This window comes from Stomoxys calcitrans, chromosome 4 (assembly GCF_963082655.1).
Source record: "Stomoxys calcitrans chromosome 4, idStoCalc2.1, whole genome shotgun sequence".
In the NCBI taxonomy this organism is placed as follows: domain Eukaryota; kingdom Metazoa; phylum Arthropoda; class Insecta; order Diptera; family Muscidae; genus Stomoxys; species Stomoxys calcitrans.
This window is the reverse complement of record NC_081555.1, coordinates 128,053,104-128,076,633: the sequence shown is the minus strand read 5'-3', so window position 1 is coordinate 128,076,633 and position 23,530 is coordinate 128,053,104. Positions and strand designations below refer to the sequence as shown.

The 23,530-nt window shown below is 37.1% G+C and overlaps 1 protein-coding gene across 8 annotated transcripts in view; it reads left to right on the top strand.

Moving 5' to 3' along the window:
* The first annotated feature begins 2,344 nt into the window (after positions 1-2,344).
* The window catches only part of LOC106084251 (probable phosphorylase b kinase regulatory subunit alpha), a 32,841-nt gene continuing 11,655 nt past the window's right edge, over positions 2,345-23,530 (top strand). For 4 of the 8 annotated variants that reach the window (XM_013247822.2, XM_013247819.2, XM_013247821.2 and 1 more), the window contains exons 1-7: positions 2,345-2,628; positions 2,698-3,810; positions 4,540-4,716; positions 4,776-5,099; positions 11,599-11,746; positions 20,898-21,230; positions 21,395-21,640. In XM_013247822.2, coding sequence (XP_013103276.1) covers positions 2,743-3,810; positions 4,540-4,716; positions 4,776-5,099; positions 11,599-11,746; positions 20,898-21,230; positions 21,395-21,640 — 2,296 coding nt within the window. In that variant the 5' untranslated portion in view covers positions 2,345-2,628; positions 2,698-2,742. Of the gene's footprint in view, positions 2,629-2,697; positions 3,811-4,539; positions 4,717-4,775; positions 5,100-5,269; positions 5,415-11,598; positions 11,747-20,897; positions 21,231-21,394; positions 21,641-23,530 lie in introns of all 8 variants that reach the window. The other 4 variants (XM_013247820.2, XM_013247818.2, XM_013247824.2 and 1 more) reach the window with 2 other exon arrangements.

The following is a 23,530-nucleotide window of genomic DNA, read 5'->3' as shown; positions in this document are numbered from 1 at the left end:
TAAAACTGTACATAACGGAATATGACAACCTCAAAATATCAGAGATGGGACTTTGAAATATAGGCTAACGTGTGGGTTCTACATACGATGCATATGCAATAAGTTGCACTTTAAGGCTGATACTATGTTCGTTTTCCACAGTTGAAAACACATGTCTCGCAATTAAACCCCGTTTACATTGCTCATTAAGTCTGGATATAAAAAGCTCTCGTCGTCTGATTTTATAAAGGAAAAACAAATGATCAAACCATCCGGTTCGAATCCAGATTTAAAAAGCAGTGTAAACGGGATTTTACTTTTTTGAAATACTACAAAAATTTCAATGATAACATAACATATCAAAAGTATTATAAATAATGATGGAATGTCCCACTGAATGAAATCAGAGTATTGCTTCAAAATAAATTAACCAAAAAATTTAATCGTGACTTCGACTTTTCGGCCGAACAGCTGTCACAACGCATTATAAAAAAATGGTGACGAAGAAAATGCGAACACATTCCATGCAAAAAAAAATTTCCTGATTTCATTACTAGTCATTCTCTCTTTACGTAAGCAAAATATTCTGTTCAGTTTTTGAAATAGTTGCGAAAAACTTTAACAAAATATCAAAATATTTTTAAACCCTATTAAAATATTTTTTTTTTTTGTACTAACCCAAACTTGCCTTCATACTTTGCAAGGATTAATTGTTTTTTACTACAAACTTTGAGCCGTAAGTGTAAAAAAGGGATTATTTTTACACATTTCTTATCTTTTTTATATGGAGTTTGACAGTTGTCCACGTGAAAAGCCGAAAAGAGTACAAACCTCTATAAAATTTTTTAATAAAAGTATGAGTTATCATTAAGATTTTTGTGCAAATGCAAATTTTCCCATGAACATTCCATTAAGGAACTAGGGCAAACTTCTCACAAATCAATGAGTGCTGTCCGATTCAATTCTAAGCTCAATGATAAGGGACCTCGTTTTAATAGCCGAGTCCGAACGGCGTGGCGCAGAGCGACACCTCTTAGGGGAGAAGTTTTTACATGGCAAAGTACCTCACAAATGTCGCCGGCAATACTAGGGGACAGGATTCACTAATAGAAGGTTAGGTCAAATGTAAAAACATAAAGTGGATAGGCCCCATAAACATCATTAAGGATGTCAAATCTGACGATTGAAAATGTCATCATATAGGAGAAAACGTAAACAAAGAATGAATGTAAAAAGAGAACAAGTTGACATCCTCAATGCCAAGTACTGTCAAATATTAAAAAAAAGTATATCGGCTGATCGCTTGGCTTAACCTTATTCAGTGAATCCTGACTAGGGGATAAGCACCGCTGAAAATTTTTCTGATGTTCCTGCCAGGATTCGAAGCCAGGCGTTCAGCGTCAAAGGAGGACATGAGATTTTTTTAGTGTCTCAAAAAGTAATCGCGAAAAACATGGATTTTCAACTGTGGAAAACGTATATAGTACCGGTCGAAGGTTTATATCTACTATAATCGGTTTTGGCTGGATAAATCATATTTTTAAAATGAAAATCATGAATGAAAATGCGTTTACAAAGGAGTTGTCTTACGTTACAACTTTATGCTTTATTGAGATGGCTTTACAACTGCCGTCATCACCATCGCCAAGATATATTTATTTACAGGTAGTGGCAGTTGCCCAACAACAAAATATTGAGTGCACAATCTGTCAAAATCAGTGATAAGTGCAACTCTAATTTTGTGTATGTTACGAGTTCGCGCCATTTTTGTTGACGGACAGTGCACTTCGCGAGAAAAATTGTACTCAGCTGTTTACGGTACACTACCTGGTAATTATGTCATGACCACCGCCAAGCTGAACGCAACGTAAGGTAAGGGCATGATTCACTGAATAAGGTTAAAACAAGCGATCAGCCGATATACAATTTTTTTTAATTTTTGGCTATACTTGTTATTGAGGCAGGATTCACTAATATTCAGTGAATCCTGTTATTGAGGATGTCAACTTGTTCTTTTTTTACATCAATTTTTTGTTTACGTTTTCTCCTATATGATGACATTTTCAATCGGCAGATTTGACATTCTTAATGATGTTTATGGGGCCTATCCACTTTATGTTTGCTCAAGTGACCTAACCTTCTATTAGTGAATCTGGGGTAAGGGTTAGGTTAGGCTAGAGTGACAGCAAGTCTTCTTAAAAACAAACATCAACAAAATGTTGTTTGCTCTTGATGCTGTGGGCAGGGATGTTTAATTTTGACTTTTCGATTTATTTACACAAAGAGTTGAACAATCGATTATTAATAAGTCGATTTTTAGGTTTATATTTACGTATTTAGCAACAGCTGTTTTACAATTCCTTAAATCTTTGGCACTGATTGATTTGACATTGTCGTGACATTTTACATATTTACAAAGAAAAAAAAATTGTGAAAACTGCAGAACGCAAACCTCGAATTTTATCTGCAAATTACTAAATATTTACAAACATTGGGAACAAAATAATATCAAAATCTAAGAAGGACGGAAAAGACAACTCGCCTAAAGAGGATTCAATTCAATTTAGGTTTTATTAAAATGCTAAAGACTGCATCAGGAGATATATAATAGATCGGAAGAAGATCAGTGGGAAATACTATTTAAATTATGTAAGTTTTACATCTAAATGTCCCACATCGTACAGAGGATGATGTATAATTCTAATATTTTGTGCACAGCTGTGGGTGTAAATTCGACAAATACTCACCAACAACTACAGCAAAATGCGTTCTCGCAGCAATTCGGGCGTACGCCTGGACTACTACCAACGTGTAGTCCATCGCTTGATTATGTCCCATCAGGAACCGGTGACTGGGCTGTTTCCTGCTTCGAATGTCAACTCTCATGCTTGGATAAGAGATAATGTTTATTGCATATTAGCTGTTTGGGGTCTCTCAATGGCATATAAAAAAATTGCCGATCAGGATGAAGATCGGGCAAAGTGTTATGAATTGGAACAAAGCTGTGTTAAGCTTATGCGCGGCCTTCTTATGGCCATGATGAATCAAAAGGATAAAGTAGAAAAATTCAAAATAACACAAAATCCTTTGGACTCTTTGCATGCTAAATACAGTAGTAGCAATGGCCAACCCGTGGTGGGTGATAGTGAATGGGGTCATTTGCAAATTGATGCTGTGTCCTTATACCTCCTGATTTTGGCCCAAATGACAGCTTCGGGCTTGCAAATCGTTTTCTCTTTGGACGAAGTGTCTTTTATACAGAATTTGGTATTCTACATTGAATCAGCCTACTGTATTCCCGACTATGGCATTTGGGAAAGAGGTGATAAAACTAATCATGGTGAACCCGAACTTAATGCCAGTTCAATTGGTATGGCTAAAGCTGCTCTAGAAGCAATGAATGAATTGGACTTATTCGGTGCACGTGGAGGTCCGGCTAGTGTCATACATGTGCTGGCTGACGAGGCTCATAAATGTCAAGCTGTATTGCAATCAATGTTGCCTCGTGAATCGAATAGTAAGGAGTTGGATTCTGGTCTTTTGTGTGTAATTGGTTTTCCAGCATTTGCTGTTGATGATCCACATCTTATACGTAACACCAAAGACGCCATACTACAGCGTTTGCAGGGTAAATATGGTTGCAAACGTTTTCTACGTGATGGTTATCGCACGCCCAAAGAGGACCCCACACGATTGTATTACGAAAGATGGGAATTGCGTATGTTTGAAAATATTGAATGCGAATGGCCGTTATTCTATTGCTATTTGATATTGTTTCATGCATTTCAAAATGACAAGCTGTCTGTAAAAGAGTATGCAGATCGTTTGGAGGTGAGTTATATTCTTTATATTATTTTTGTTTGCAATACATCGTCGAAAAATCAAAGACAATCTTGCCATTGTCGTGCCAGCTTCCGCCTGTTGAAAACACGCGACAAAAAAAAAAAGAAAATATTGAGTTGAAACTTTGCACAGATTCCTTTTTTTGTGCAGGTTTAGTTTGAAGATCGGCTATATAGGACCATATCTTTATGTAGCCCCCATAAGTGTTCTGTTGGGTGGTGTTTTTGGGTGTGGGGTAACACCCGGCACTAAAGGTGCCATTTTTATGTCAAGTTCGCACTCTACTCTTAAATACCTTTCATGTGATACCCATATTGTCTCAATCGGTAAACATATCCGTTCGGGTGGGTTTTGGGATGGGGTGTCCCTCCAGGTTATTTGGCGTACAAAATTTCGCCTAAATCGGTGTACCCATCTCCAAGATCTGGCCTTTTTGAGAGGGGGAGGGTCCTCCTCCCCTTCGGATATCAAAAAATTTAGCAACCTATTTTCACCGGGTCTTAAACTCTACCATCTGTGAAAATTTCATGAAAACCGGTTTAGCAGTTTTTGAGTCTATACTGAACAGACAAAGAAACTAACAAACAAAACAATTTAATTTTTATATCATAAAAGAAGATATAATAGTTATCCGAGGTGGAGGGTATGCATAGGTCAGCCCAACCAAACTTAATGCGGTTTTATTTGTTATAAAAAACATTTTATATTTATTTGCAGAAAATTATGGTGCGTGGTGATGATGGTATTCTATTGGTTCCTGAAAGTTATGCTGTGCCCCCAGATGCTGTATCACAGGAATATAGGCATCCTGGCTCAGCGCCAAGAGAAGTAGTGGGCCGTTGTCCATTCCTATGGGGCCAATCATTGTTTATTTTAGGAAGACTTTTACAAGAGGTGAGTTTTTGTTAATCAAACTTGCACAACGCATGGCTCAATTGCCGATTCCTTCCTAGGGTTTTCTTGCTGTTGGTGAATTGGATCCTTTGAATCGTCGTTTGGGGGCTCAAAAGAAACCAGATGTGGTTGTGCAAGTTGTCATTATAGCCGAAGACAACGAAATACGCGATAAGTTAGCAGAGTCTGATTTACATGTACAGACCATTGCCGAAGTGGCACCCATAGAGGTGCAACCAGCTCGAGTTCTAAGTCATTTGTACACCTATTTGGGAAGAAACCGTAAATTGGGCTTAACCGGACGCAAATCACGTGATGTGGGTATATTGAGTACAAGTAAATTGTACTCGCTGAAAAATAGAATATTTGCCTTTACACCACAGGTAAGTTGATTGTGAAATCTTTTTGTAGCCGCTTAGGGACTATTCTAAAAGAGTTTTTCTTATATTGATTACAATGCTCAAAACTTTATAACTTTTCTTAATTTTGTTTTATGTTGTTTATTTTTTTTTCTTTCAATACACATACACACCCAAAAAATAAAACCCTATAGTTTGTCGATTTATCGCGTTTCTATGTCGCCTCCGACAATGAGTTAATGATTGATATACTGAAAGGCGAAATCAATTTTCTCAAGTCTGCTTGGGATTTACTTGGACGTCCGTTGGTTACATTAGTTTTGAAAAAAATCCATTTAGGTCTGTTTCAGAGGAAGAGAAAATACAAAAAAAAACTATTTTGAATCAGTTATTAATTTAATTATTTGTTTGCATTTGTACGAGATTAAGATTTGCAAGGGATGCGTTTTTAACCTTTTTTGAATTCTTACATGTTTAGTTCCCTTTTTGTTTTGGTATACAAAAGCGAGTTTTGTAGATTTATTTTCTGTTTTCACTTATGATTAAAAAAAAATGGGTGATTACTATAATTGGTTTTGGTACTCTCAACTTCTTCTACCTCTGCTCACTGTTAACAAGAGAAATTGGTTTAGTTAACTTTTTCAAAAAACTTTTATCTGAAATGTGCAGCAAACTCTGTCTAAAAGTCTTCAATAATTATAAACACTGGGTTTATAGAAAACTTGCTTTTGTTGTATTTCCTTTAACAAATTTGTAGTTCTTTGTTTATGAACTCGCATTTGAACTTAGTTTTTACACGTTGAGTTTTTAGTTTTCTACATATGTTTTAATCAATAATTTGTATGATTTTTTTCCCCTTACCCTCTCGTGCACTATGTATAATCATTTCGATACATTCAAAAACACTTTCAAAACAAAATGCAGACTACACATCGTATTTTACTTTAAGAAAAAAAAGCTGAAGGGATGTCAAATTCAAACGAATTATTTTAATTTATACCAAAACCTTAGCCAAGGGGTATATAAAACCATAGTCTCCCTCTGAGCTGTGCATAACCTCGTAGTTTTGGCTTGTCGCCACTTTTAAAATAGCACTTTGGGTTGAAAAATGAGTCTGACAAAAGTTCTAAAACTGTAGGGTTCTCCATTATTATTTTATTGTATATTGTATTGGAGGCCGCCGTATCGCAGAGGTTAGCATGTCCGACCATGACTCTGAACGCCAGGGTACAGTAATTACCCTAACAGAAACTGAAGAAGAATGATGTATTGCAAACTGAAATGAGTGAAGAATATGAAACATAAACCTATTGAAATGACAGTTACTATTACGGATATGACATTGAAATCAGAGAACTGCATAAAACCCGATATTTGTCATTCAATAGACACTTATCAAAAACACTCAATAGAGACACGTGTGTCAAGTGTCCTAAAATACTTGGCGTCACATTTGACAGCTCTTCCACACTCTCCCCGCATGCCACAGCAATTTACAATAAAGTTAAAAGTAGAAACAAGAAACTTGGGGTACAGATAAAGAAACCTTGTTGACCACGTACAAAGCAATTGACCTGTCTATGGTAAGTTATGCAGCGCCAACGTGGTCTCGTCAACTTGGTGACGCGTAGTGGAATAATATTCAGACCTGTCAGAATGCCGGCCTCCGAACTGCGACGGGCTGTCTCCTCAGTTCTCATGAGGACCACCTCCATCAGGAGACAAAGATCCTACCAGTGTGAAGACATAACTACATGCTGTCTAAGCAATACCTTTTGGGCTGTTATCGCAGAGAGCATCCAAATCATCATCTTGAGAATAGATATCCACTGCGTGAGGTTCAGCGCTACAAAGGAGAACCTCTAGATCAAGCGGCATATAAAGCAAATCTAGACAACATTCATGCAGATGCGGTAAATGGCTACCGGGTTAATGTAGTCCTTGGAAACGACCGCCCCCCATTACACCTGAAGAAATTGACCTCCCCCGGCAAACCAGAGTAGTTCTGGCTCAATTATGTTCCGGCAGATGCAGCCGCCTCAACTCCTACAGAGCAAGGATTGATGGCGACGTGCAAGATGTATGTCCCGATTGTTACCAGGGACCGCACGTTACCGTCACCTGTTTAACTGCCCCGCCAGACCCACTCCACTCAGACCCAGATCCCTGTGGACGCACCCCATCTTAATTGCAGAGTTCCTGGTTCTTGACACTCAACAGAATCAAGCAGACGAAAGATAGAATACAACAACAACGATATCCCTGGTAACAGAAGTTACATAGACTTCTATACGGATGGTTTCAAACTAAACAATCAGGCGGGCTTTGGGGTGTACTCTAAAGATCTAGACCCCGTCATATCGAAAAGGTTATCCGACCACTGCAGTGTGTATCAAGCGGAGATCCTTGCAATTAAGGAAGTGGTGGAATGGCTAAGATATAATGTCATTACGACGATTGGCATAAATATCTTCTCAGGCAGCCATTAAATCCCTGAAGAACGTGTTTCTGAACACAAAAACCGCACCTCCTGGTTGCCGGGCCACAGATTCCAGTATCTCTGGAATGTGTAGGGATACTACCCTAGGCACATCGCATGTGATGTAGGTCACCCCCGTGCGAGGAACAAAAAGGTTTTGCAAAAGATATTTGTGTTTGTTGCTACTGGCATCGTTGGATAAGTTGGACTTGAATAAGAAAAGTAAGATTTGATTTGTTTTTTATTGCGCTTGTGAATCCAGTCGTCTTAAAAAGTCCTGTTCAATTCAGATGTGTGCTTTACAATCTACTCTAGTTGGGATGGTTGTAAAGCACCATGATCCATTTGACATCGCCCGCTGATGATATTTCTTGGTCGAAATTGAAATCGCGATACGTGTAACCAGTCAAATGTTTCTAGCAACAACACATTTTTGCTGACTTTTAAATGTTTTTTTGCTATACTACTCTTGGAATAGAATGCATTAAACAGTGGTCTAAAGCCGGACAATATCCTGCAATGGCATCTCAATAAGATTTTAAGACCAAAAAAAGAAAGCGCACACAGCACTGGCAGCATCAAACGTTGGGCGATCGTCGTGCGGACAATATCTTGCAATGAAATCTCAATGTAGTAAACTATGTAAAAATAAATGTTATAAATAAAAACAAGTAAAAGCGCGTTAAGTTCGGCCGGGCCCAACTTTGAATACCCACCACCTCGGGTATATATATTTAAACCACCTTTCATAATAATCCGGTGAAAAATGCATAATTTATGCCCCCATAGCAGCTTTATCGAAATATGGTCCGATTTGGACCAAATTCGACAAGGATAGTGAGTGGTCTAATAAGTACAAGTCATTGCTCAATTTTGCAGAACAAAATATTGGTCTTTTTGGTATCCATATCCAAATATAGATCAATCTGAATGATATACGACACAAATGTGGAAAAGCCTAACATAAGTCACTGTGTTAAATTTCGGCGAAATCGGATTATAAATGTGCCTATTATGGAGCCAAGACTTTAAATCGGTCTATATGGCAGCTGTATCCAAATCTGAACCGATCTGGGCCAAATTGCGGAAAGTTCTCGAAGAGCCTAACACAACTCACTGTCCCAAATTTCGGCGAAATCGGACAATAAATGAGCCTTATATGGGCCCAAACCCTTAACGCGAGAGATCGCTCTATATGGCAGCTATATCCAGATCTGGACCGATCTGGGCCAAATTGAAGAAGGATGTCGTGTGGCCAAACACAACTCTCTGTGCCAAATTTTAGCAAAATCGAATATTAAATGTGACTTTTATGGGCCTAAGACCCAAATTCAGCGGATTAGTCTATATGGGGGCTATATCAACATATAGTCCGATATAGCTCATTTTCGAACTTAACCTGCTTATGGAAAAAGAAGAATCTGACGGAAATGGCTAGATCATCTAGGATTTTAACGCTGCTCAAGAATATATATATATTTTTTTAGGGTCGGAAATGGATATTTTGATGTGTTGCAAACGGAATAACAAAATTAATATATCCACATCCTTCGGTGGTGGGTATAAAAATTAATTTTGCTGTTGTTTAGTTAAAGCTTGAGGTCATTGTTTTTGCATATCTTAATATATTCATCCATATTTCGCATTTCGATTAAATGCATTTTCAAGATATGATATATCTAAATGGGAAACAAAACACGAACAAAAACTTAAAAGCTATGCGACTATCTTCAACAGTCGTTGTATTTCATACCCTCCACCACAGATCGCATTTGTCGTGTTCTTTTCCCGATATCTCTTTTTAGGCAAACAAAGGACAAAAGAAAAGAATTGCTATGCTAATTGAATTGAGTGTTGGAGACCATAGTAGAAGTCTATGTGTAAAATTTCAGCAAAATCGAATAAGAATTGGGCCTTTTAGGGGCTCAAAAAGTAAAATGGGAATTTCGGTTTGTAGGGGAGCGGTATCATGCTGAAGACCGATTCAGACCATATTTGACACGTATATTGAAGGTCATGGGAGAAGCCGTTGTACAAAATTTCATCCAAATCGGATAATAATTACGCCCTCTTGAGGCTCAAGATGTCAAGATCCCAGATCGGTTTATATTAAAGCTATATCAGGTTACGGACCGATTTGAACCATATTTGGAACAGTAGAATAGTTGGAATAGTTAGAATATTTGGCACAATATCTCTTTGTAGACAAACAAAGTATAAAAGAAAAGACTTTGCTATGCTAATTGAATTGAGTATTGGAGACCACAGTAGAGTCAATGAGTAAAATTTCAGCGAAATCGAATAAGAATTGGGCCTTTTAGGGGCTCAAAAAGTAAAATAGGAAGATCGGTTTATAGGACAGCTGTACCAGGTTGAAGACCGATTCAGACCATATTTGACACGTATATTGAAGGTCATGGGAGAAGCCGTTGTACAAAATTTCAGCCAACTCGGATAATAATTACGCCCTCTTGAGGCTTAAGAAGTCAAGATCCAAGATCCGTTAAAATGGCAACTTATCAGGTTATGGACCGATTTACACCGTACTTGGCACAGTTGTTAGACGTCATAAAGAAACACCGCGTGCAAAATCGTATAGAATAGGATAGGAATCAAAACATGGACCGATAAAGCCCATTTACAATCCCAACCGACCTACACTAATAAGAAGTATTTGTGCCAATAAGTAGTATTTGTGACAAATTTCAAGGGGCTAGCTTTACTCCTTCGAAAGTTAGCGTGCTTTCGACAGATTGACTTAAAATGTCATGACGATCAAGAATACATACACTTTATGGGGTCTTAGACGAATATTTCGAGGAGTTACAAACAGTATGACGAAATTAGTATACCCCCATCCTATGGTGGAGGGTATAATAAAACGATTAATGAAAAAAACCAACACCTATTTTTTAAATTTGTCGATGACCTGGAGCAAAACAAATGAGAAAATCACGAAACAAATGAACAGTTCCGGCGACCAATAACAAATGTGGAAATCATAAGACTAGTTCTTAAAAATGAGGCAAGTGCAATCCGATCTGTGATATCTAAAATTCGAAAATACAACATTGCCATGGCAAAATAACAAGTCAGTAAGAAATATATATATAAACAGAAGATAGAATAAAAAATAGATAGGACGATGAACTTGAAAGAGGACACAAACAATATTAGTATAAGTTACCGTGTTGCAATATAAAGATCTGTGATATTAAAATTTAAGTTGTCTTCAATATAATTAATGTCGTGTTGTTAATGAATGTGCTTTTGGCGAAAAAATTCATGTGAATATATCCTAATTTATTGTAAGTTAATTATATTTTCATGAAGATTTGAAATAAATGTAATGTTTTAATTAAATACATCTATTTCCCCTGAAGATGTCAACAAAAATTGACGAAACGTTGGGACAATTGAAATAAGATGGAATTTTTATTTAAGGAACTTAGGTCTAAAGAGCTTAAGATAAAATGTAATAAACATATGATAATTTATTCACGAAACAAATAAACAGTTCCAGCGACTAACAACAAATGTGGAAACCAAAAGACTAGTTCTCAAAAATGAGGCAAGTGCAGTCCGATCTGTGATATCTAACCAAGTAGAGTATAAGAATTACTTAGAAATGGCTTAAATATTAGCCACTTTTGGATAGGAAAAGGAGTATTAAAAACGATAGCGAAAGTGTTTAATACCAAAATATTGTACCTGTTACAAGAACTATTAATCATCTGCAAGCAGTTAATGAATAAACAAGATTATAACAAAATCTTGACCAGAATGATAATCCACAACTGGACAATAATTGGTGGCACTCTTTTGAGAATAGTAAATGAGTCTAGTGGCTAATGCCCGTTTAGTTGGAAGGAATCCATAGTCACCCATATAAAAAAAAACAATCTCAGTTTGATTTTTGACATCCCCAAAGCAAAGAGTCACAAATAAGCATCATAAAATATCCCTCCATAATGTAATGAATTAGTGAAAACTTTTATCTATTACCATTATTTTTATCATTTATTTTGTATTAATCAAATTCAGCATATCGATTATGAAGAATATTATACCACACGTGATCCCGACTTGCTTGCAAGTAATTTCACCACCAATTTAGCTTTCCTAACAAACAATTGGCGTCATATGTTAGGAAGACCTACTATAACCCTAATGGCCACACATTATATGCTAGGTAATTACTCAATCGCAGAGAAAAACCATTATAATAATATTCTCTATATATCGGTTTGAATTAATTGTATTAAAAAAAAATTACATTGATTATTTTAACAAAAATACAAATATACAGCTAATTCAAACCTTGTTTACATATAACACTACACTTACACGAATATACAAATATCTACATGTTACTTGAATTATGTTGTATATATTTATGGAACGGTATAACAATTTTGGTAGAATTTCTATAAACAAACAATAAAATATAATCGTCCCTGAAATATTTACTCCAAACGTCTTGTAAAATTGTAAATTTGTCTTTATACTTTTAGATAAAAGGAAAAATGATTTCATTTTCTGGATTAACTATGTAGTCTCCTATTCTCTCGTTCTATTCTCTAGCTTTGAGCCATCTGTGTAAGAAAAGTTATCACCGACGTATGTATGGGAAAAAATTCGGTTTTCTGGATATACCATGTAGTCTCCCTTTCTATACCCTCTTCGAGTTATCGTTGAACTTGTATTGATGTTGTACCCATTCCTTATTAATTAAGGGCTTGAAAAAACGAGTGTGAGTGTGATGGGATTTAATGCTCCAATCCTTCTGAATCTGAAATCAATAGAGTGCAATGTATGGCTTTAGCCCAATTGTACCCTGTAACTTCGGACCTCGTCAGATTATATGATAGAATCTCAGTCACTTCTGGTGATGTAGGAGAGATTGATCCGAAGAGATGCACCAAGTTGTTTAATAGTCATGAGCATTCCGAAAGCCATAGAGCGATGAAGTGAACCAATCGCAGCATACGTGCTTTCCGAGCCAATGATTAACCACCACAACTTACTGTGAAACATTTACGAATGTCATTCAGCGCCAAGTCGTTCAAAGCGCTAGGTCCCGAAAGAAGATCTAACCTTATGCTGATAAATCAGGCAGCACTCCTCCCCAGCCTTGCTGGAGAATTTCCATATGCGATGACTGCTTTGAATGTCATCACTTCATGTTGTTGAGCCGTTTCCGCCGGGCTTTTACTAAGAATCTCCACTTGATACCGCTGATTGTCCGCGACTGCACTTGAAGATATTCCGTATACATACGGGGCATTTCATTATCCGCTACCTGTGAAGGCTCCCGGTAACTTTCAGCTGAGCTTTCCACGATAACCATGTTATTTGCAAATTGTGGCCACTTATATTCAATTATGGAATAGGGGACAAACTTCTCACATATTGTCTGAAATTTTGTACGCAATGTACGTTTACGCCCTAAAACACCCACACTAGGGTGGGTCGAATTGAACATCGAAGATTGTAGTAACTAAAAAAAATTACGCTAGACTATATGTCTACGGTGAAAATCTATCTTCCAATGGTTTGGCTGTTATAGCCCAAAATATCAAAAAAAAAAAATTTGAATTTTCTACATTTAGACCATGAAAACGAAGTTTTTTTTCTCGGAAATAAGCTCAGAGAAATTGTAGCACGATACAATAGCACGATGCAACTTTACTTTTGAAAATAGGTCAAAATTTCAAATTTAAAAATAAAAAAAATAAAGTCTGAGCAAAAACGTCATAATCCGGAGCTCGACTTTCATCGTAGACGTATGATCTAGAAACGCGAAGCGACATTTTTTTTCCTTCCATACTAATAGTCCCACCCAAATCCAAACTGAATCCCTCCCAGGTAGGTCGATAAATAGTTATAACCCCCGTACAAACCAATACCCCGTTTTTACTTATTGAGGCCCTAGAAGCCTCAATTTTTTTCATAAATGGATATAGCTCCCAATTAAACCAATACCCCGATTTTATCCCATTTATACCGATCCCCGATTTGACTTCTTTAGCCCCTTGAAGCTGCAATATTTGCCCGATATGGCGAATTGGAACCTGTTGGAACCACCATATCATCCAATTGATGTCAAAAATATTTTTTTTTCATTGAACGGTAGCGATTACCATTCACAGCAACGTGCCGGTGTTGATCATCACGGAAGAAGTATGACCTAATGACGCCGCTGGCCCTTAAACCGCCCCAAACCGTAATTTTTCTACTTTTGTAGCTACCCTGTTTAAAAACCCTTTACATATGTCCTTCAGCTAAGTTTGTGTACATTTGTAGCAGAATCCTTCTCAAGATTCGGTCCGGCCGAACTTAGCACGTTCTTACTTGTTACATAAATATCTTCCAAATGAGCTACGAGTTTGGTTTACATTTTTCAGTTTAAATTCCATATTGTTAAGCTGAAATTTATTTAGGATTGCTTGTAAATTGGCTAGGTAAATCTGCTAGCTCCAACTTGCGGATCTCGACGCTAATAAATCTTCGGGCCGGGACGGGTTATCAACACTTGTCCTCTGTAAGTGTTCTTCGACGCTTGCTTGTCCACTACGCAACCTTTTCAACCTTGCTTACCGCGTGAGAGTTTTCACGGCGCGTTTGAAGGTTGCGAACGTTCAGCCCATCCCCAAAAAAGGTTGGGCGAACAGCCCTGCGAATTACCGGCCAATTGCCATATGCTCTCCAAGGTTATGGAGAGTATGGTTAACCATCATCTTGTGAGATACTTACAGTCCAATGGCGTTCTTAGCGATAGACAGTATGGGCTCCGCTCCACGGGAGACCTAACAGCATTTTTGTCGGAACGATGGAGTCGCTCTATCTACCAGTTTGGTGAGAGTAAGGTCGTGGCTCTGGATATCTTCAAAACATTTGATAGGGTCTGACACGGTACACTTTTATCAAAGCTTGTCGCTTTTGCAGTCGGTAATAATTTCGTTCGATTTATATTGAGCTTTCTCAGAGATTGAGTTTTTGTAGATGGGCTCTCATCCGATGAGTATACATCCCTTCCTTTTTTCTTATTTTCATTGACGATCTATTGGGTGAGACTTCGAATCCAGTCTATTCATTTGCCGATGACAGTAGTCTGTGTCATTCATATTCATTCGACCATAGGCCCAGTCCTCAAGAAATTGTGGACAGGAGGCACATTATGGATGAGACGCTCTCCCAGGATTTGTTGGCCATTTCCGAGTGGGGTAGAATGAACAGAGCAGACTTTAACGCACAGAAGACGCAGTGTTGTTTGTTGTCTCACAAGCGATTCACTGACTCACTACAATCGTCGATATCTATCAACGGTATAGATATTGAGCAGTCAGATGCTCTTGATGTTCTGGGCATGAAGATTCAATGTGATGTCCGTTGGCCAAAACACGTATTCGAAGTGTCGAAAGAAGCATTCAAATGTGTAGGCTTGCTGAAGCGATGCAAGAAATATTTCACCTCTTCTGATCTTCTCAATATCTATACTACCTACATCAGGCCGAGAATGGAATATAACTGTCATATATGGGCAGGAGTTCCAAAATCTTCCTTGAAGTTATTTGCCCCGGGTTCAACGGAAGCGATGGTGTTGATTGGAGACAGCAGAGCATCCAACTCTATTGCTTCTCTTGAACATCGTCGGAATGTTGGTAGCGTTGAATTGCTCTATCGTTATTTTCATGGCGTGTGTTCCAGGGATATTCGTCTTCTTATCCCTGACGTTAGGATATTCGCCAGTTATACAAGACTTGTCAGGAACTCACACCCGTTTGTAATTGATTGGCAAGTCGACCGAACCATGCATTACCGGGAAAATTCATTTTTCGCCCGAATCATTCGTATGTGAAATCGAATTTCGCATAATGTCTTTCCCACCACATTAAAGTTCAGAAATTTAACACGAATATCAATAAACACTACTCCCCCTTTCCCCCCTCCAACCCTTAACTTTCATAATTGCCAACGCAATGCAATGCATATATACGGGACATCCCCTACGTGTTGGTTACATAAAAAAAACAGCAACAAATTATAATTTTATTACCTAATTGACTTATACCGTTCCTCACAAACAAAATAATGAAAATTCGCTTAAGCCTACTTCCTTTGATCTGTTTGTCATATGGATTCCCACAGAGGATAATAAAATAATATCATTGTACATCCCAAGGTAAATAGGATTTGCCTAGCATAACATAAGGTGCACAGAACTGCACCATTGATAAGTCCATCACATCGGGTTTTTAAAATATCGTATATGTGTACAGTCGGATTTGTAAAAAAATCTTAACAGAACCGTTGGAAAACAAAGGTACTTGAGCCAAAACAAAATTCGACGTACGTCGCTGTTTTTTCATTATAATAAAATTCAAAATGGTTTCTTTTTATTCGATGATTATTTCTTCTCACTTACAATCCATATGACAAACTCATATCTTCGGTAGAGCTTTAAAAAATTATAACAACTATATTCCTATTTTATCATTTGCTTTAGCTTCTTTATCGTTTTAAGCTGAGATTAGTGTTTGTATTGAATTTTTCTACTGTTTTTATGTTCATAGTATTTTAGTAGCATAGTTAGTTTTATCTGTGTTGATTTGCATGCTTTTTGTTTGATTTTATACCAGTTACTAACTAAGGGGTCAACCACTCGGTTCAGCATTTCGTAGTGTCATCTATGGACAAACACAGCAGTGAGGAATTGACTGACGTACATATATGGAATAGAAGTTGTTACAGGAATGCGTAGAAAAATTTTTCTCAAGCATTTCACTACTGTGCAGAATTGAATAACGAATAAATGACGCCACTTTCTGCCGCAAGTAGTATCTATAAGAAGTTAAGCAAGAGGAATTACCACAGCACTTACGACAAGTATGGAAAGAGTAAAGTTGTTAATTGGCACTCTTCACTCTTTGGTGACAATAAATTACATATTTATTATTTACTAGCCCCCGATGCTGTTAAAGTGTAACTGTAACTCAATTTAAAGAGTTTTAGCCTAATCTGTAAAGACGTTTCAGTAGCTGAATGTACGAATTCCAAAAAATCTCCGATATGCCCAATATATGCTGTCAGGGTGTAACTGTATCCCAGTGTGAGAGCTGTAGCCCAATCCGTAAAGATAGAACCATTTTGTACATTTTAGTACCTTAATGTACAAATTTTAAAAAAAATCTTCTAGACGCCTAATACATACTATCAAGATGTACCTGCATCCCAAATTTCAGAGTTCTTGCTCAATCCGTAAAGAATGTGTCATTTTGTACGTTTTAGTACCTAAATGTACAAATTTCAAAATCACTTTTATGTTTCCTGATATATACTATCAAGTTGTAGCTGTTTTCCAAATAAAGAGCTCTAGCTCAATCTGTAAAGAAAGTATCATTTTGTACGTTTTAGTACTTATATGTACGAATTTCAAGGTTTACGTGCATCCCAAATAACAGAGCTCTAGCTCAAACTGTAAACTATTTTTTAGAACCTTAATATACGAATTTCAAATAAAAATCTTCTAGTCACGCAATATATGCTGCCAAGGTGTACCTGTATCCCAATTTTGAGCGTTTCATTTCCATTCCTAAAGAAAGTACCATTTTGTACCGTTTAGTACCTAAATGTACGATTTTGAAACAAATCTTCTGATCTTCCAATATATACTGTCATGGTACATCTGCATCCCAAATTTTAAAACTTTGGCACAATCCGTACCAAGTACTGCACAACATATAAATTTTAGTACCTATTTCATTATTTTGTACCAAAGAGTGCGAATTTTGAAAAAAGACCAGTAAAGAAAGGCAAAATTCGGGCGGAGCCGACTATATACAATAATACCCTACACCACCGAGTCTACGTTATACTTTTAATATATAGCACTTATAATAATAATAATCAAGTCAGACTTTAATTTTGCACACCATTTGAAATATCGAATAGAACCTTGTACGATTTTCTTACAATGGTACGAAAATCGTGGCTTCTACAGCCTTAAAAGTCGAAACGCGTAAGAGATATATATGAGAGTTTTATCTAAATCTGATTGGATTTTTATGAAATTTTGCACACAGGGATGTCAATTAAAACATCTCATGAAAATATTTGTAAAGATCGAACCAAAATTGTAGATACTACAGCCTTAAAAATCGAAACGCATAAAATATATATATGGGAACTTTACCAAAATCTGGTTAGATTTTGATGAAATTTGTTGCATGTAGTGTGACGTCAAATAAAACATCTTCTGCAAAATTTTATAAGGAAGGGACCAAAATTGTGGCTACTACAGCTTTAAAAGACCATATCGGATGAAAGATATGTATGGGAACTATATATAAATCTGATCCAATTCTGATGAAATTTTGCACACGTATTAGGGCGTCAAAAAAAACACTTCGTGTCAAATTTGGTTAAGATTGGACCAAAGTTGTGCCTTCTACAGCCTTATAAGCTCATATCGGATGAAAGATATATATGGGAGCTATAAAAATCTGATGCGATTCTGATGAAATTTTGCGCACGTATTAAGACGTCACACGAAACATCTCATGCTAAATTTGGTAAAGATCGGACCAAAATTGCGGCTCCTACAGCTTTAAAAGGGCATATCGGATGAAAGATATATATGGGAGCTATATCTAATTCTCGACCGATTTTTTTCAAAATCAATAGCGTTCGTCCTTGGACCATCCTAGCGTTGCAAACAAATGCACAAATCTATAATACCCTGTACCACAGTGGTGGTGTAGGGTATAAAAACATACAGTTACCCAAAATATATTTCCTAGTTGTATCTAGATGCCAAATTTCATAGCTCTAGAACAATACGTACAGAAAATACCAAGTACTAAAGGTACCAATTGCGGCACTAAACGTACGGTTTCTCGCGTTTCCAGGTTTATTTTTGATTTTTTTCTTTTCACCCTCATTATTTCGTAATAGATGTCTTTTATGCAAAATTTCGGAGTTCTAGCTCTATCATATCCTATCGAAGGTTGGCTTTTTCGTACCTTCTTGATACTTTGCTACCGAAATGTATAAAAGTCCGAAAATTCTTTACGTCTCCCAACTAAGGTTGGTTTAGTGTACCTATGTACCAAAATTCAAACCTCTAGCACAATTTACCAAATAGTGCCCATTGCAGCACCAAACGTACTATTTCTACCACTTTCGGTACAATTTTCTGAAATTTTTTTTCGAACCTTTTTTTCGGGTCGCTCTTTAATTTTGGCACAAATAATGCCTCATAATTATTCCCCTTTCCGTTGGTCCCTTGTAAACAGTCCCCATTTTCATACTATTTGGTACTTTTAAGTACCTTTAGTAGTATTTTCGTACTATTTATTACTTTTAAGTACCTTTAGTACGAATATCGCCAAATCCCATTTTCATGCAAATTTTCTTGATTCTAGCTTTAGCCATTTGGGCTGAGCAGTCATCAGTCAATCACGCGACTCTTTTACATATAGAGATAGCATACCGCCGGTCCGCTATCCCCCTTTTAGTAGTATCTCCGTTTTAGTGTTGGACTTCCGAAAGCCTATGTAGTCACACCGTTTGAAAATTATGATGTCTTGTCATATTTGAATATGAAATTTCAGAAACCTGTCCATATCCTTAAAGAACGTAGAAAATGCAAAGTTTAGGTACTAAAAGTACAAAATTGTACTTTTTACTATTTAAACTAAAGCTCTCCGAACTCGGACATAGTAACACCATTATTTTCTTTACCGATTGAGTAAAAACTGTCAAAGTTAGGCATTAAAGCATTTTGAAAAAGTAGTACCAAAGTGGTAAAGTGGTGGTTTACTTTGTACTATTTGCTACGATCCCTATTGAAGAGGCCACCGTAGCGCAGAGGTTAGCATGCCCGCCTATGACGCTGAACGCCTGGGTTCGAATCCTGGCGAGACCATCAGAAAAATTTTCAGCGGTGATTTTCCCCTCCTAATGCTGGTAACATGTGTGAGGTACTATGCCATGTAAAACTTCTCTCTAAAGTGGTGTTGCACTGCGGCACGCCGTTCGGACTCGGCTATAAAAAGGAGGCCCCTTATCATTGAGCTTAAAACTTGAATCGGAATGCAATCATTGATATGTGAGAAGTTAGCCTATGTTCCTTAGTGGAATGTTCATGGGCAAAATTTGCATTTGCAATTTTCCAAATTTACTGGAATTATGTAATACAATTTAATTTTGTAAACATAGAATGGTTTCGGAACTTCGATTCTGTATGCATATATGCAAAATACCAAAGCATATCCCTAATAATTGATGGTTAAATTAAGATTTTGCATAAAAATCCGGACCCTTACTTATAACTTACGGCATCAGGGCCAAGTTTAATCCGAATTGGTCCATATGGTGATATAGGCCCCCTTAGTACCGATATCGCGATGTGACTTCTTGAGGCAAAAATAATACAAATACAAACTCAGTTAATAAAGAGTACACTTTTAGCGGAAAGCATGGTGTTGGGTACCCAAGATTCGGTCCGGGCGAACTTGCTTTTACTTGTTTTGCCTGTCTCCGTTCACTGTAAAAGTAGATTAGGTATTGCGCAATATTTAGTACTTTTTGGTACCAAAATGTACGATTTGCATTTTGCCAACTGTAACAACCTGTCTGATATGCTGCATGGTCTTGTGGTTATCTCACTGAATTTCTTGCTTGAGATAATAAAGATTCGGCTTCGGTGGACCGCAGTTTGCTATAAATTAATGGCATACCACCCAACCGATATCATTGATCACACTCTATATAAACAGCAATCGGAACAGGGATTTGTATATCCCAGAAGAAAATTAAAACGAAACAGACACCTAACAGAGTAATGGAAGTTCGTGACCAATGAAAGTTTTCATCGGGCCTTTGTCCACCTCAAAACGCTTTGTCTGGGATGGGGTTCCGTGTAAATTTTGTCTGGTAGGTAGAAATATATAAAAGTAAAGCAACGTAGCATTCCATAGATATCCATTTCATATGATAATAGCCCATAACTCTCCCTTTTCTCTACTTGTATAAATGTATTGAAATGGAACAGATCCAATTTCATTTTTTTTGTGACAAACACATTAATATTTTGGGAACAGTTTTTACAAAAGGATTTAATTCTCTATGTTTTCTTCCGTACTATTCGATGTATGTAATGGGGGTTTTCAAAACTGAATATAAACTGTGTAGCATGATTTCGTATCTTCGGTGGAAGGTTAAGATAAGTAATGTCGTTGTTTTAGTTACTAACCCAAATGCATTTTATGTTGCTCGATTTTTTTTTAGCACATATCAAAATAATAATAATTTGTTTGACATTTTTCTTACATAACTAGACCAAGATAAAATACCCTTGGCCATGATACAAACAATGCGTAAATTGAAATCCGGTTACATAAATGGCACCCGAGTAATGTTGGGCAATTTAAAAGATTTTCTCAATACATCCGCCATTACGGACTTAAGTTTTTTGGGTAGCACTGAAGATGGTTACCCAGATCGTTTGCATCCAGATGTTCAGGCCTATTTAGATGAACATTTGTTGCGTTCATTTAGCCATCGTAGCAGTATGATGAATTTGAGAGGTGGCCATCTACGACCTAGACAGTTGAGAAGACGTATGTCATGCAAGGGCGCTATAAAGAAAACAAGATCAATTAATGTGGACAGTAAGTACAAGAGAAAAAAAGGCTTTATTATTTTTTTCAGACATTTCAAAAATACAATAAAAATAATAGTGTTAACAAAATTTAAAAATCTATCGGAATGATTAAAATGTTTGTGTATAAACTCTACATAGCTTTATTTGTTTAAATTTCTAATTATTCTTTAGCCGATACTTTGGGCATGGAAGGCCCTACCCCTTTAACCGAAAGACGGCTTTCATCTGTTATTGCTCCACCATGGTTGCAGGCCAACAAACAGGCACATCACAGCGTTTTTGCTACCACACCTGAGGAAGGCTCTAACAATCACAGCTCATCAAACGTATTGATCAGGGAAAATATATATCCCATTGATATTAATCACAGCCGCTCATCTTTGGAAAAACGCAGTGAGTTTAATAGATATTCGGAATGTGAGTTGTTGGTTTTGTTAAATCTGCTCTCTCTTATCTGTACTATTATCCACAATGTAGAGCGATAGTTGAATAGCTCGAAATTTCAATAGAAAATTATTAGACAGCCAAGAATTACATGCTTTTCTAGTTCATGGAGATACTCAACAACAAATCAGCTTAGGGATACCAAAAAAAAATTTAAATAATTTCGTACCAAACTTTTTTGAAGCTTCATACACGATACGCATAAAGTGGGAAATGGGTTGACCCAGGATTCGAGCTTTGGCCTGTTCATCTTTGTCTTTGATTGAGGTTTGGGGTAGATATGAATGATGTTTAAATATTTCTACGATGCGTAATAGACATTTACGTGTAAGTAAGTAAAGAGGTACAAGAACGATCTCGATTCGGTTTTATCACAATTGGCGAAATTCTGACTGCAGATAGACCTAAACTAACCCAACTAGTTCAAGAAATAGAATTTTGCAAATCGACTAGCTTAGGTTAGGCTGGAGTGCGCGTCTTGTTTCTTTTCTCTCTCATCTTCTACATATTCTTCTAAACCTGAATAATGATAGGGCCAAAAGTCTGCAGAAAGTTAAGGACGAAAGGCCCTTTAATTCCGCGTCTTCCGCACGCATTTAGAGGGCTTCGACAGAAAAAATGCTCGCCACAACCCACCCCTAAAGAAGGTTAGCGCGGAGTCAAACATCTGATTTTGGAATAACCAGCTGGGACTCCTATCAGCAGTCCATGCTTTCACAGGATAAATAAAGTCCTGTTCTGTGATATACTTTGCCACAGGTTCATTTGCGTCGGCGTAGAAAGCCCCTTCCCTACCAAGCAATTTGCACATGGGAGAGTTGACTGATTCAATTGCACTACCAGCATTCCATTAATGTATAGCTCATCAGCCGCCTTATTCCCACCACCACCACCGCCTTTCTCATGATTCAAAGATAATCTTGCATCTCCTAACCAAATGTACAAAGGCGTAAAATTGAGCCTGGTATTCAACGCCGCGGTATTCTATACCTCCCACGAGCACAAAACACGTTTCACCGAACGCCATCAGCAGAATGGAACAGTGCTTGAAGGTTGAGAAAAGCTATGCCCCCGAACACGTCAGTCTAAGCGCAATCTTATTGCAATGGTATAAGATTGATCTTGGTAGGGGGCAGTATCTTGTACCTTCTCGGTCATTCTGCGGAGGACACACCTGCTATGGGCATGACTCCATACCTGACATAGGTGAAATCTGTAGACATACAGTGCACCGTCTCCTGTTTAAGCAGCCAACTTCTATCTATTGATTCCCTAAAGTCCACCAGAGAATCATGTACGGACTTTATCTCACGTTGTTAAAAACAGCCCTTCTATGTCCAAGAAGGCCCCCAAAGTGGAAAAAAATATCACCAAATTCCCTTCTATTAACCAGCGGCAAAGTCAACCGACGGCCACTAATATACACTCCAAAGCACGGCTCCTGCTGCACATGGATTAGAAATTAATGGTTAGAAGTGTACTGAACTCTTCTTTATTGCTTAGAAACGATACAATGCTTAACACCTAAGGTCTATTACATAGAAAACACATTTAGTTAAAATCGCCCTACCAATCTCCGAGATCTGGCGTTTTTGAATATTAGGATACCACGGGTCCATAATGCACCATCTGTGAAAATTATAAGAAAATCGGTTCAGCCGTTTTTGAGCCCATATGGAACAAACAAAAAAGGAAATTGACAAACAAACAAAAATTAATTTATATATATATATATATATATATATATATATATATATATATATATATATATATATATATATATATATATATATATATATATATATATATATATATATATATATATATATATATATATATATATATATATATATATATATATAT